Here is a 14,232-nt window from a genome sequence, read left to right as displayed (position 1 = left end):
ATATTTCTCCATATCTTTGAGTTTTCTTGACAGGAGTTAAAGCGCAATTGATATATCACTGTACCGAAATAACACCTTCTCCACTAATCGCAAAATTCATTTCACCTTTCACCGCATAAGTCGAAAACACTAGCTTCAGATTTCTCTGCACTTGCCAAAATTGAGAGGTATCTGTTGTATTGTTGTAATTGAATTCCCCCGTGCGTACCATAGGTGATGCTTTATATCGTTTCTCCAGTTTTATTCTTGTCATTAAATGGTTAGCCCAAGTTAAACCGAGATTTGGTACCTTCGTGTCAACTTCTCGTTTCCTTCTTGATAACAGGAAAGGTGCGGATGGTTGGGGCTGTGACGGTACCACAGGGGTTTTACTTTGAGTAGGCTGAGGTGAGTTTTGTTGAGAGATAACATTATTCCGCAGCGCTTCAGTCCTCAATGCTGCGACAGACTGCGCAGGGTCTTTATTATTTGTATCTGGAACACTAGCCGGAACATTCTGTTGTAATTTCCTTGCAACCTGGTCTACAATTAACGTATAGTCCTCATCGTCACTCAATATGGTCTCATCATATTTCTCTATTTCATTGAATTTGTGTCTATAAAAAATAGTCGAATTCTTCCATCCGATGTTCCAGCCCAGCTGATAATCATAATCCTTGAAGTCCTGTCGTATTGGCTTCTCTGGTAAAAGTTTGTCACTTACTTGATTGGCGACGACGATGGCCAAATTATGTTTTTGAGCTAAAGAAAGTAAGTTCTCTGCCATGGAATCTATAATATACCTGTTTGATCTCGATTCTTGAAATGTTTTCGATTGCAACTCAACCCTGAGATGGTGCGAAATCGAATCTATTATTACTAATTTAATAGATGGGTGTCTTTCCAGTAGGACTGGAAGCTGGACTGTTGTAACATGTTCTTGATTAGCCCAGTCATTACAGGTGACAGTGAATATTTTCTTTTGAGACACCAAGCAATCGCCACCTTCATCTTTAAACAAAGATGATTGTTCTATGATGCTTTTCAGCCTTCTGGTTGGTAAGTCACCCTCCGTAGTGATATATACGCTCTGCCCGTTAAGGCCATTCATGTCTTCTGGCAACTGAACAGAGAGTGCCAACTGCAGAAGTAATTGTGACTTCCCAGTGCTACTTTCTCCGAATATTTCAGTGATACCTTTTGAATATATGCCTCCGCCTAAAAGTTTGTCTAATCCAAGGTTCCCGGTGGTGAAACATCGTGGTTTGTCATCCTCCTTCAGTGTTGTGATGTCTTGTATCTTAATATCGGCCAATGCCAATTCGAATTCATTTCGTAGAGCGGCTTGAAACTTTATAATCTCATTGATAGATCTATTAATGGTCTTCATCAAGTTAGATGGTGACTGGGATAGGAAATCTAAGCAGGTGATCCCATGAAAGGTAGCGGCATCCAGTAAGAACTTGTATTCCGGTTGATGAATCATACCACTGGACGGAAGTTGTTCATATAAATCCATGGTGGGAAAACAACAGCAGCTGAACCCCCACTAAGCTCAAGTGAAGGATGGCACTGAGTACTGGAAAGTGGCAGCTAATTACTGTTGTGGCTTTATCTTTGCAGATCGTTACTAAGCTTTCACTTACGCCATAATAACGTTTTTTCAAATCAATTGTTAAATGTAATCACAATCACTACGCGTAACGAAACAGTCAATACGAGGCTATCAAATAGAAAACAATTGGATTCTCGTTCCAATAACTGGTTAACTCAGGTTGAATAATCAACTCAACTTATATCATGCTATGTTAATCCGCTCTTAATCCGAGGATAAATATAAATTGCTACACTACTGGAAATACGTTTCTATATACATATGGTACATATCGTCTACTATTATAATCAGTTACGCCCATCAATTTATAGTGGAGCAGGCAAGTTTCCGATGGTGATAGTCTTGATGACAGTATAGTCTTCAATACCGTGCAAAGATCCCTCTCTACCGAATCCGGATTCCTTAACACCGCCGAATGGAATGGTACACTCACTGAACAAACCAGTGTTGCATGAGACCATACCGGTTTCCAAAGCTTCAGCAACGGTGTATACGGTATCAATGTTCTTAGAGAACACGTATGATGCTAGACCCAATTCAGTATCGTTAGCATATCCTACGACTTCTTCCATGGTATCGAATGGAATCAAGGCACAGAGAGGACCGAAAGTCTCATCTTTATTAACCACAGCCGTGGATGGAACATGAGATAGTACGGTTGGAGCGTAGAAGTTTGGACCTAATTCTGGCAAACGACCACCAGCAACGACGGTCTTTGCACCCTTTTCCAAGGCGTCCTTTACATGAGCTTCAACTTTCTTTATAGCATTTTCATTAATTAGACATCCGTGAGTAGTCTTAGAGTCCAAACCATGGCCAATGACGAACTCGTTCACTTGTTTAGCCAATTTTTCAGCAAATGAATCAATGATGGTACGTTGAACATAGATTCTGTTAGCGCACACACAAGTTTGACCTAGGCCTCTAAATTTGGACAAAATAGTTTGAGTAACGGCTTGCTCCAAATCAGCATCGTCGAAGACAATGACCGGAGCATTACCACCTAATTCAAAGGACAATTTCTTCATAGTAGATGCACTTTGTTTCATCAAGATCTTACCGACGTTGGTCGACCCAGTGAACGAAATCTTCTTAACTTTTGGAGATTCACATAGAGCCAAACCGAATTCTGGAGTTCTGGTAGCAGTCAATACGACGTTGAAAACACCTTTAGGGAAACCAGCTTTTTCAGCCAAATGAGCCAAAGCCAAAGCGGACAATGGAGTTTGAGAATCTGGTTTCACGACCACGGTACAACCAGCTGCCAATGCAGCACCGGCCTTTCTGGTAATCATAGCGCTTGGGAAATTCCATGGACAAATGATACCACAGACACCAACTGGTTGTCTAACGGTGAAAGCTCTATTGGATCCATTATTCGGTTGAATAGTAGTACCATACATTCTAACTGCTTCTTCAGCATACCATTCGAAATAAGATGCTGCATACTTAACTTCACCTTGAGCTTCGGATAGAGCCTTACCATTTTCCCAAGTAATAATCTTTGCCAAATCGTCGACGTTTTCCATCATCAAATTGTACAAGTTACGCAACCATGTAGATCTGGTCTTTGGTGTAGTTTTCTTAAACAAACGGAACGCTTCTGCAGCACTATCGATGGCTTCATGGATAACTTCAATGGATTGATCTGGCAAAGTAGCGATAACTTCCAAAGTAGCTGGATCAGTCACATTAAACGTTTCTGAAGCAGTCTCAAGCCATTGGCCATCAACAAATGCACCTTTACGGATCAAATCTGAGTTCTTGAACTCCGGAGTAATACCAGTGATACCAGCCATTATCTGTAATCAATTAAATGTTCGACTTTTATAGGGTTTAAAGACTTACACTCTGTGAGTTATATTGAGAGATATCAAAAACTCAACAACCAGAAGAATGATTGTTTAGTTACTTAACATTCCAAACACTCATCAACTACAGAGAGTAGAGCTATATTTATATGTTCTTCTTTTGATCTTTCCGTTCAGCAGCTGCTTAACCTTTTTTTGCGCGCGCATTAAGATAATTCGGATTATCTCGACTCTCGAGATGGAAACTGAATGCAAAGGGAAACTGAGTGAAAAGTAGGAAGGATGAAGCGTGAAAGAACTGGAGTCCAAGCTGAAAAAGATAATATACAATTGTGAGTTAGAGGCGAGTATTATACAATAATTAATGATATATTAGATAGAGTTAGTTTTTGCATTAAGAATAGTTCGAATTGGTACTTCTGATGAAAGGGTCCATTTTTTATTTGTTGGAGTTTGGCAATCTAGTCGGTCTGCTGTCTACACTTTCGGTTGTGAGGTGATGGCAGGTTCAGGTCTTTCCACGTAAATATCTTGACTCTCTCCAGTACGATCGTCATGGACTACAGGTGTAGTAGATGTGCTGGATCCTGGATTGCCCGGAGCAACACCAGTGGTAGAAGCAGCATGTTGTTGTTGTTGCTGCTGCTGTTGCTCACTCAATGGGAACCCTTCGTAGTATGCATTTTGCGGTGATGTCGGTATAAACTTACCCTCGCTATCGTAGTACCCCATATCATTCTGGTTAACGTTTTCTGTGTATAACGGAAGAGGTTGTTGGCTCATCTGAGGGTTATTTGGATTGTAGTTATTGTTCTGAGCAGCGGCCTGTCCGTAAGAAGGTGGCGGCGCTAGCCAAGAAGTACCAACAATTGGCTGGGCACCTCTTCTTCTACGTCTCACGTTGGTTCCAAAGATGAGAGCAGCAAGCCCAACGATTAGCAACGCAAATAGAATCCATCTATCCCATGTCCAGGAACTTCCGCTAGAATAGTAATATATACGTTTATCAAGCACGGGCATAATATCGTCTTCTGGGTTTCGTTTCTCGAGTGAATGGCTTCGTACGATAACTTTAACTTATCAAATCGCAGCAATGGTGGTTGTTAGTCTCGATGATTCGTTTATTTTGTTCTTGAAATTGTATGAAAAGGAATGGCTGAAATGTGGAAAAGAGAGAGGGTGAGAAAGAGAAAGAGAGGTGGGATGTGTTGAAACGGCAGCTGGCTCTTTTAATACTCGAAATCCCCAACGTCGATCGAGAGCCACAGCGTCGGTTAGTAAATGGAACTGGATTCCATACCAAGGGTTTTATCAGCGCGGTAATCGTGGATATAGTCTTTTGTAGGGTGTTTATAGGGTCTCGTCTTTTCAGGGCTTGGCAAGGTCATTCTGAATGAAACGGCCATCGCTGGTAACAGAAAAGCCTTGTTATGACCAGACATAGTACAATAGTAGCCGATGCAAAGAAGATGTTGTAGTGTGACTCATTGCACAGGATATTAGCCGAATACGAATGCCCTGGATTTCCTTATAATACATTGTTACATAGTTAGTTTGATATTAAATACGTATGGAAGAAGAGTGACATTTTATACACGTTTTCTGTAAATAGGTAGGTGAAGATGGAGAGAGAGAGAGAGAGAGAGAGAGAGAGAGTCGATGATGTGTAGAAAGTTTGTTGAAGATCATTTAATGGCTTGTATTACGTTTTCACCGGAGATTTGTAGCAGCCGGTGCTTCAGGGATTAGTGTTGACACAGATGATGACCGTCGTTGTTGGGCTGATTCAGGGTTTTGTCGAGAGGCTTCTACAGTCTCCGATTCAGGTACATCATTATATGCCGGCAATTGCTGGGCCGTAGCCGTGGTCCGTTGCATTTCCAAATCTATCATATCCGTATCCCTATCGTTTCGATGCTCTAGCACATACGCATCTATCGGTGGTGGAGGGTCGGCTTTACTGTTCACGTGGAATATCCCATCACGATCGTAGTAACCCAAATCGTTTTCATTTGCTTCTTCTGTGTACGGAGGCACGTAATCTGCCAATGGGACATCTGATCTATTTCTTACAGCTTCTGATTGTCGGTATGTGGGCGGAGTGAGCCATGACACGTATCGAAGTGGTTGTTGTCCGTTACGCCTTCTTATATAGTTTATTCTTATCGTAGTGATGACAAATGCCAGTAAGATGAACATGAATATAACGAATATTACCCACCGTGCCCATTCCCAGTGGGAGGAACACGAGAGACCCCAGCAGTTGTTATCAATATCAGCAGATGTAGTGGTAGCACTTTGAACAGCGCTGACAACACTGGATGGCGTAGATGTAGTTGTGGTTGACATAGCAGGCGAAGTAAGAGCAATATTAGAACCCGGAAAAGATATACTTCCCTTGTTTATTCAATTAGTAAGTTCAGGAGTCCTGCTCTTGGTGTTGGGTTAGCCCTCTTTGTTTTCCGATCCTTTTGATCGAAGGTCTTGTATATCAACAGACAAAAAAGGGGACGAGAAGCGACTTGTAACAAAAAATCCAGTGGGAAATCCTCCTTTCAGCGATAGCTTCGTGTGCAGGTTGGATTTCAAACTCCTATCGACTGCCCTCTGGAGTCCTGCTGGCATATCCTTGTTGCAGCAAGAGTAGCGAGGAAATCTGATCGCGAATCATGACAAATTTCATTTAAAAACGACTATTCCCCATATGCAAATATATATCAGTATATATAATATATCAAGAGACCGATGGAGAGAAATACTGGAAATTTAAGAGAAAGGATATACCTATTTTACCACGAATGTCCAGAAAATGTTGCAGAGCCTCAAATATAACCAAGTTGAGTTCCAAAATCAGCACTACTTCTGCGCTACATAATGTTTACCAATTTTTGTATAATGAGACGATGGAGTTTCTTATTAGTTGAAGTTCTATCATTACCTCGCGATTCTAGGTTGGATACTCTCAACTTATATATTGTAGCGGTTCTACTATTAGTACTCCCACAACTATCGTACCTTCCTGGCCCGTTAAAAACACCTCATAAATGATCAGTGCTGGCGGTCAGTCCTGTGGCCGTAGTCGTCCTCCAGATCGGCCCTGCGTAAAAAGAAACTGGATTTCTTCACGTTCCATTCTAGGTAAAGGGAAAATTTTCAGAATTTGGAAAAGCATGAAAACTCATCTCATCTCATCTCATCGCATAAACAACAAACACAAGAGGGTCTACACACAGTAACTGTCAATCACCAGTCATACAAGACCTGCTTCAGTACATTGATATAACATTGAGGACTAGTCTTGTTCTGTTTCCCATTTTAAAATAATCAACCATGGGTAAGCAAAAGACTACAACGAAATCTACCAAGAGGTATAGATACTCATCTTTCAAGGATAAGATTGATGATTTGAAGATTGAACCTGCTAGAAATTTGGATAGAAGGGTTCATGATGATGTAGAGACCTCCCATTTTCTATCCTCTTTTGAACACTGGAAGGATATCAATTTGAGTGGGAATTTCGGATCCTTTATGGATTCGGTAGAGAAATTGGTTCAAACTTTGCCTCAACTTTTGTACCATGAGGATGAAATCTTTGCGAATTTGGAGCAATATATAGATAAACACGATGAGAGATCTTTACAGCCGTTGTGTGATCTCTTGGCTCAGTTCTGTCATGATTTGGGACCTGATTTCATGAAATTTTATGAAAGGGCGGTTACATGTTTGATTAACTTATTGGAAGCTGCCACTGAATTTGAAAACTCAAACGTGTTCGAATGGGGGTTCAATTGTTTGGCATACATTTTCAAGTATTTGTCACGTAGTTTGACTCAGAATTTGACGCCCACTTTCGACCTCTTATTTCCGTTATTGTCACATAAGAAAGAATACCTCTCCAGATTCTCCGCTGAGGCTCTATCGTTTCTAATAAGGAAATCTCCACAGAAACATTTGGCCACTTTTGTCACATTTTCGTTCCAAAAATTGTGCTTGTTAAAGAATGATAATTTTTATGACGGTTTGCAAACTTTATTTGGTGAATCATTGAAGAGTACTTCCGAGGCATTGCATTCAAGATCAAATATAATATTCCAAACTCTTCTGCAAATCGCATTCGAGAAAAATTCAGACATAGTATGTGTCTCTTTACTTTGTGACATCATTCTAGATATCACTAGACACACTTCTGCGGAGAATATTCAGAGTTTATACGATTTGATCCTTGAATTCTTGGACGAGAATTTGAACGGATCTAGTGCTGCTGTTGGTAAAACGTTGAGAATGTTATCTACGCTATCGTTTGCCGAGAGTGGTAGAAAAGTACCAAGTTGGGAAAAGTTATCTGGTGTTCTACGTAAAGCCACTCAACATGATAGTCTAAATGAATCACATGCAGATCTAGTGTCGTTTACATTTGCCATCGTCTTACGTAATGCTGACGTTAAAACGCTAACTTCTCTGCATAAATACATGTTCGAACTCTACTTGACGAAATTCTCAGCTCATTTCATTGAATTCTTCAAGATTTCTATGGATATCGATAAGGGTAAAGTGCTTTCTTTCAACGGGTTGAAATACTTGCAGAAATACGTTAATAACTGCTGGGCAGATGGTGCTCAGAAGATTGCATTGTTCCTTTTAGAATCGGAATCTTCACAAGATTTGGACTTGGTAAATCATCTCTCTGCACCGGAATTCGCAACCCAGTTGTTGAAGGATATCAGCGATGCTAATGTAAACGATGAACAGGAAATTTTTTCTGTGTATTGGAAACTTATAATATTAAAGACATTGAAACAAGAGGATGAGGAAATCATTATGCATTTGCTAGAGAGGGTTTTCCAAAAGGATGTGTTATCGGATTTTGAAAAGGATTTTGTTGGTTTCCTACTTCAAGCATTAACATTTAAAATCACTTCATCTGAGTCGGTCATGGCTGCAAAATTATTGAATATTCTAGTTCCGAGAATTATAGAGCTACAGAACAGTAGATATTTTATTGAAGGTATTTCACATGTTTTATCATATTTGGAGGACGACACTGATATTTTGAAATCTTTATCAAAGATTTTACCCATATTAACAGATAATCTATTACTTCCGGACAAAACCATCCGTTACGAAACCCTTAAGTTTATAATATCTGTTCTAGAAAAGCAAGGCAACTCAGTTCCCCAATTATTTTATGATCTAAGGATTTTGGAAGAAATCCCTCTGGATCTTCATACAAGCCGTGACATTACTCTCAGAGTAAGGAAACTAGGTGCAGACTTTGCCAAGATGGAAGCTGAGGATTTATTGACTAATGTCTTTTTCAAACATATGTTTGGGCTTCTAACTGTCAGATTCTCTCCAATTTGGGAAGCTATCTATGAAATAATTCCAGAAGTTTACACCAAAAACCAATCCCTTGTGTGGAGTTTGGCTATGCGTTTCCTCACTGTTCTTGATGAAACAAAGGACGTCAAATATTATAGCATTTCCAATAACATTGACCTTCAAGAACCATTCTGGACCGTTAGTATCAATAGAATGAATGACTCCATCCTTGCTTCTGACAAAGTATTTAAAAAATACTCTGCTAGCGATTCAACTATATTGGATGTTTTGGAGGAAAGAAGGAATTCTATGGTATATCCATCATTGATTAGAAGTCAGATATTCAAAGTTTTATTGTCGATTCCTAGTTTGGCAGAGCGTCATTCAAGGGACATAGTTCCTTTTTTATTTAATGAAGAAGAATCTGAAGAAATTTTTATCACAGAAGATCAACCAAGTATGGATGTACTAATTCCAACAGCATCACAATGGACTGAAAGTGATAGAAACCTTTTATTAAAGCTCGTTGGCAAATTCAAAAATATCAAATCCATTTACAAATCAGAGGAAGTGCACGATAGGTTAATGGCACTTTTGAGCAGCAGAACTACAGAAGTTCAAAAATTAGCTTTAGATGCGTTGTTTTGTTACAAGGAATCTCATATAACCAAGTACAGAGAAAACTTGAAGAACTTATTGGATGACACTTTATTTAAAGATGAAATTACCAAGTTTTTAGCAACCGATGACACCAAAACTATCCAAAAGCAAGATGAAGAAGCTGTTATGGGTTATATTGTGAGAATTCTCTTCGGCCGTGTTCAAACCCCAAATACAAGTGGTCTCAAGAAGAGCAGGAAAACTGCAGTAATCACTATTTTGCCTAGTTTGGAAAACCGCTACATTATACAGTTTTTGCAGCTCGCCACGGGAAAGTTCAAATATGAATACTTCTTTGAGAATGGGAATAAAATTGACCTTACTTATGCGACTTCTCTGACCTTAAGAAAGATGCTTGGTTTCATCAATGTCGTTAATTCGTCATTGGCAGTGTTGGGTTCCCAATATCCCGACGTGATGAAAACTGTTATAAGGCCTCTAATATATGCTATCAACATGTCAAACTTTATTGTTTCTGAAAAGTCCGATGAGCAATTTGTCGAAAAGGTAGCATCTAACTTGAGGCAAATAGGACATAAGTGTTTGCATAATCTCTTTAGTCAACTAGGAGACGTTTTGGATTGGAGGCCTTTTACTGCTGACATATTCAATAATGTGATTACACCCCGTCTAGAGAAATTTGAAGATGAGAACTTGCAACAGGTATCATCTGTCATGAAAATTATTACATACTGGGCTGAACAAAAATCACTCTACAGTTTCCTATACTTTGATGATTTGTCTGCTGTAGCTGCCTTGATGAAAACATTACAAAATTCAAATGCAAAGGAGTCTGTAGTGGGTGTGATATTGAATTTCTGTAATAAGATAATCAATAACCCTGACCAGGACCCAAAGTATGTTGAGCTAATCATTATGATAGTTACGATTTGCTTGCAGCAGTTGCCTGTGCTACTACAAAGGTGCACGGAAAGTACTGTTATTTCTGCTGCAGTAGACTTGTTGCTAAATATCACCGAACTTGGTTATGTTGAAGATAACGAAACAAGAGAATTGTTGGTGGGTTCATTGACTCAAGCATTGCAAAAAGATCTCTCGCAATTCACTGTGAAAGATAAAGTGAAACTTTTGAAGACATTATCAACTTTGATGGATAATTTCGACTGTTCGTTTTCACAAGTTGAACCATTGTACATTGCCGCATCTAAATTATACAGATCTTATTCTGATAAGGATCTCAGACAGGCATTGAACAATATTTTTGTGAGCATTGGTGCGAGGTTCAACGAATATGAGGCTGTTGGGGCGCTGTTGGCTGATTTAAATTCGTATTCGACCAGCAGAATGAGAGAATATGACTTTGAAAGAAGATTACCGGCATTCAAGCGCTTCACAGAGAAAGAATGTGACTCTTACACAGAAATGCAATGGTTGCCTGTAATCTACTCATGCTTGTTTTTCATCAATGACACTCAAGAATTAGCTATTAGAACTAATGCTTCTCACACATTAAATCGATTTGTTGATTGTATGAACTCAAAGCTCTCAGTTGAAGATGCAAGTGCATACATAGACATAATGAAAACCATCATTTTACCAAATATCAGGTCAGGTTTAAGAAAGAACATTGAAGAGATTCAAAATGAATATATCTCTCTCATTGCTTATATTGTCACAAACTCTCAATATCTGTTTGAAATTGAAGATATGAAAGTTCTATTACACAATGGTGATGAAGAAGCTGATTTCTTCGTTAATATAAACCATATTCAGTTGCATCGTCGTCAAAGAGCTGTCAGACGTCTAAAAGACTATGCTCCAAAGCTTTCTGACAACAGTATTTCGCACTACTTAATTCCTATGGTCGAGCGCTATGTTTTCTCTACCGAAGAGAAGTACAGAAACATTGGTAACGAAACCCTTATCACTATCGGTACTCTATCGAACTATATGTCATGGAACCAATACAAAGCCTTATTCAGAAGGTACAGCTCTATGTTGAAGAAGAATACTGAAAAACAAAAGGAAGTGGTTTCCCTTCTTGTCAATATTTCTGTTTCCTTAAAGAACTCTTTACAAGCAATGAGAACTGGAGATGAATCCCTACCAACACTCAGAAAGTTCCCAAAAAGCTATCAAGAACCGGAAGCTTTCATAACAAAAGATATCTTCCCTAGCTTGAGTAAGATCTTATCGACTAGAGATGACGAAACAATTGTGTCTAGAGTTCACTTATCAGAAGCATTAGTGAACCTCGCATTGGGCTTGGAAAAGGATGACACTGCGGCACTTTTGCCTGGTATTTTAACCAGTGTATGTCAGGTTTTACGTAGTAGATCGGAAGAATTGCGTGAGGCAGTGAGAAAGAACTTAGCAAATCTTACTGTTATACTAGGCCCACAATACTTATCTTTCGTCATCAAGGAGTTAAAGTCAGCTCTTACCAGGGGCTCCCAAATCCATGTTTTGAGTTATTCTTTGCATTTCGTATTGATGTCAATCTCTGAAACCCTTGTTCATGGTGATCTTGATGAATCTGTTGGTATGATAGTCGATGTTATCATGGAGGATATTTTTGGTGCTGCTGGTCAAGAAAAGGATGCAGAAGGATACACATCCAAAATGAAAGAAGTCAAATTTAATAAAAGTTATGATACCGGTGAATTGGTAACATCCAACATCACCCTCCCAATGTTTGGGTCGTTATTGCGCCCTGTCAATGTATTGTTGCATGAAAGGCTTGCTCTAAAATCGCAAAACAAACTCAATGAATTATTAAGAAGGTATGCCTTGGGTTTGAATCATAATCAAGAAGCGTCATCTCCAGACGTTCTCAAATTGTGCTATGAGATATTTAATCAATCTCACTCAGACAAGAGTAATAGACCCAATAAAGTCAGAACCACTAAAGATGAGCGTGCAGATTTCTTTTTAGTTGATCTTAACTTTAAATCAGGCACTGTCCAGAACGATACAACTATTTACGCTCATACTTTGCAAAAATTCTCCTTAGATCTATTGAGAACGGCTGTTACCAAAAATGCCAACCTAATGGAAGTTAAATATCTACAGCCTTTCATCCCATTAATGAAAGAAACTCTTGTATCTGATAACGAGGGTGTTGTCATGGCTACTTTACGCCTTTTGACTATAATAATTAAGTTGGATTTCGAAGAAGAAGCTGAGGCTATATTCAAAAATTGTGCCAGAAAGGTCTTAGAAATTGTCAAGAATTCACCATCAACATCATCAGACTTGTGTCAGATGGGCCTCAAATTTTTATCAGTCATGCTCCGCCATAAAGATATTCAATTGAAAGATACTGCCCTGGGTTACTTGTTAGGACGTCTCCAACCTGACTTGATGGAACCTAGCAAACAGGGGTTGGCGTTCAACTTCGTCAAAGCCTTGCTATCAAAGCACATAGTACTTCCAGAACTTTATGATGTTGTAGACAATATTGCGGAAATCATGGTTACAAATCATTCTAAGGAGATCAGAGATGTTGCCAGAGGTGTGTACTATCATTTCCTTATGGAATATGATCAGAGTAAAGGAAGATTAGAAAAACAGTTCCGTTTTATGTTGAACAACTTGCAGTATCCATCTCAGGAAGGTCGTCAATCAGTCTTAGAACTCGTCAACTTAGTCATTAACAAATCTGGTGCAGAACTTGTGAAGAAAATTTCATCATCTTTCTTTGTTTCCTTGGCGAACGTTTGCGTCCAAGATGATGCCCCGAAGTGTCGTGAAATGGCTTCCGTTCTTCTTGCCTCACTCTTTGAAAAATTGGGGAAAGCAAATGTAAAGGAAATCGAAAAGTTCATTACCGCGTGGTTAAAGCAGGCTGACAATGAACAATTTTTGAGTTTGGGTTTAAAGATCTACAAGATTTACCTGAATAAACTTGGAGCTGGAGTAAACCCTTCTCTTGACACATTAGCGATAACTCGTGTGAAGTCTATTATTTCCAATACAAACGTCGGATCAGATTCTTCATGGGACCTCGTTTATACCGCATTATCTGTCTTCACTGTTTATGTTGCTAAAAATGAAGGCCAAGCATTCAGTAGCGAATTTGATGAGACCTGGAAGCAAATTGCCAACTGTCTGTTATACCCTCATTCTTGGGTTCGTCTCTCGGCTGTTCGTCTCGTCAATCAATTGATTAACAATCTTTCCAAGCTTGAGGCTCCATTGGATGACTATCAAATTCAAACGATCGCATATAGAATTTTCCGTCTGTTGGGAGCACCAAAATTACCTGAAAACTTGTCGTCAGTTGCTGTGAAGACTCTTCTAGTTATAATCATGAAATGGAATGAAAATAATACGCCGTACATTCATAATTCAGAAGAGAATTCAGTGTCCAGATATTCAAACGCGATAGAGTTTGCCATTGCTAGAACTGGTTGGATAATCAGAAGTGAGGATAATCCAAACGATTCTCATAATTCGAAAAAAGCTGCCATTCAGCTGGCTGCATTAACCATGCAGATTTTGAGCAGCGAAAGATTGTCAGAAGAGGCAGAAAAATTCATTATGCCATTATACATGTATGTTGAAACTAATGTTAACAGATTAGACGAAGATCAAGAGGAGCTTCATAACTTGGCTCAAGAGTGCATAAAAATCTTGGAGTCCAAAATATCTGTATCAGCTTTCACATCAGCATATGCTAGTGTTAAGCAGCAGGTAATTAAAAGAAGAGAAGAAAGAAGAGCAAAGAGAGCGGTTTTAGCTGTTAGAGCGCCTGATGTAGCAGCTAATAGAAAACTAAAGAAGCATGCAAGATCTAGAGAAAAGAGAAAGCATGAAAAGGATGAAAACGGATTCTATCAGAGAAAAAACAAGAAAAGAAGAATTCCATAATTGCATTCGGGATTT

General features: G+C 39.1%; 5 protein-coding genes across 5 annotated transcripts; 1 reads left to right on the top strand and 4 right to left on the bottom strand.

The window, feature by feature from the left end:
- Positions 1–55: 55 nt before the first annotated feature.
- Positions 56–1,498, bottom strand: RAD57 (putative DNA-dependent ATPase RAD57; the record flags this gene model as incomplete). Its single annotated transcript, XM_454739.1, has 1 exon — positions 56–1,498. One exon carries the CDS (start codon positions 1,496–1,498, stop codon positions 56–58), a length of 1,443 nt encoding a protein of 480 aa, XP_454739.1.
- Positions 1,499–1,899: 401 nt separating this feature from the next.
- UGA2 (succinate-semialdehyde dehydrogenase (NAD(P)(+))) lies at positions 1,900–3,393 on the bottom strand (the record flags this gene model as incomplete). The annotated part of the gene is made up of 1 exon (XM_454738.1): positions 1,900–3,393. One exon carries the CDS (start codon positions 3,391–3,393, stop codon positions 1,900–1,902), a length of 1,494 nt encoding a protein of 497 aa, XP_454738.1.
- Positions 3,394–3,882: 489 nt separating this feature from the next.
- KLLA0_E17469g (resistance to Congo red protein) lies at positions 3,883–4,425 on the bottom strand (the record flags this gene model as incomplete). Its single annotated transcript, XM_454737.1, has 1 exon — positions 3,883–4,425. The coding sequence occupies one exon, from the start codon at positions 4,423–4,425 to the stop codon at positions 3,883–3,885; it is 543 nt and encodes a 180-aa protein (XP_454737.1).
- Positions 4,426–5,115: 690 nt separating this feature from the next.
- Positions 5,116–5,754, bottom strand: KLLA0_E17447g (resistance to Congo red protein; the record flags this gene model as incomplete). The annotated part of the gene is made up of 1 exon (XM_454736.1): positions 5,116–5,754. One exon carries the CDS (start codon positions 5,752–5,754, stop codon positions 5,116–5,118), a length of 639 nt encoding a protein of 212 aa, XP_454736.1.
- A 981-nt stretch (positions 5,755–6,735) lies between these two features.
- On the top strand, positions 6,736–14,217 carry UTP20 (Utp20p; the record flags this gene model as incomplete). Its single annotated transcript, XM_454735.1, has 1 exon — positions 6,736–14,217. The coding sequence occupies one exon, from the start codon at positions 6,736–6,738 to the stop codon at positions 14,215–14,217; it is 7,482 nt and encodes a 2,493-aa protein (XP_454735.1).
- Between the last annotated feature and the right edge of the window lie 15 nt (positions 14,218–14,232).

This window comes from Kluyveromyces lactis (genome assembly GCF_000002515.2).
Source record: "Kluyveromyces lactis strain NRRL Y-1140 chromosome E complete sequence".
NCBI lineage: Eukaryota > Fungi > Ascomycota > Saccharomycetes > Saccharomycetales > Saccharomycetaceae > Kluyveromyces > Kluyveromyces lactis.
This window is presented reverse-complemented; position numbering and strand designations above follow the sequence as displayed.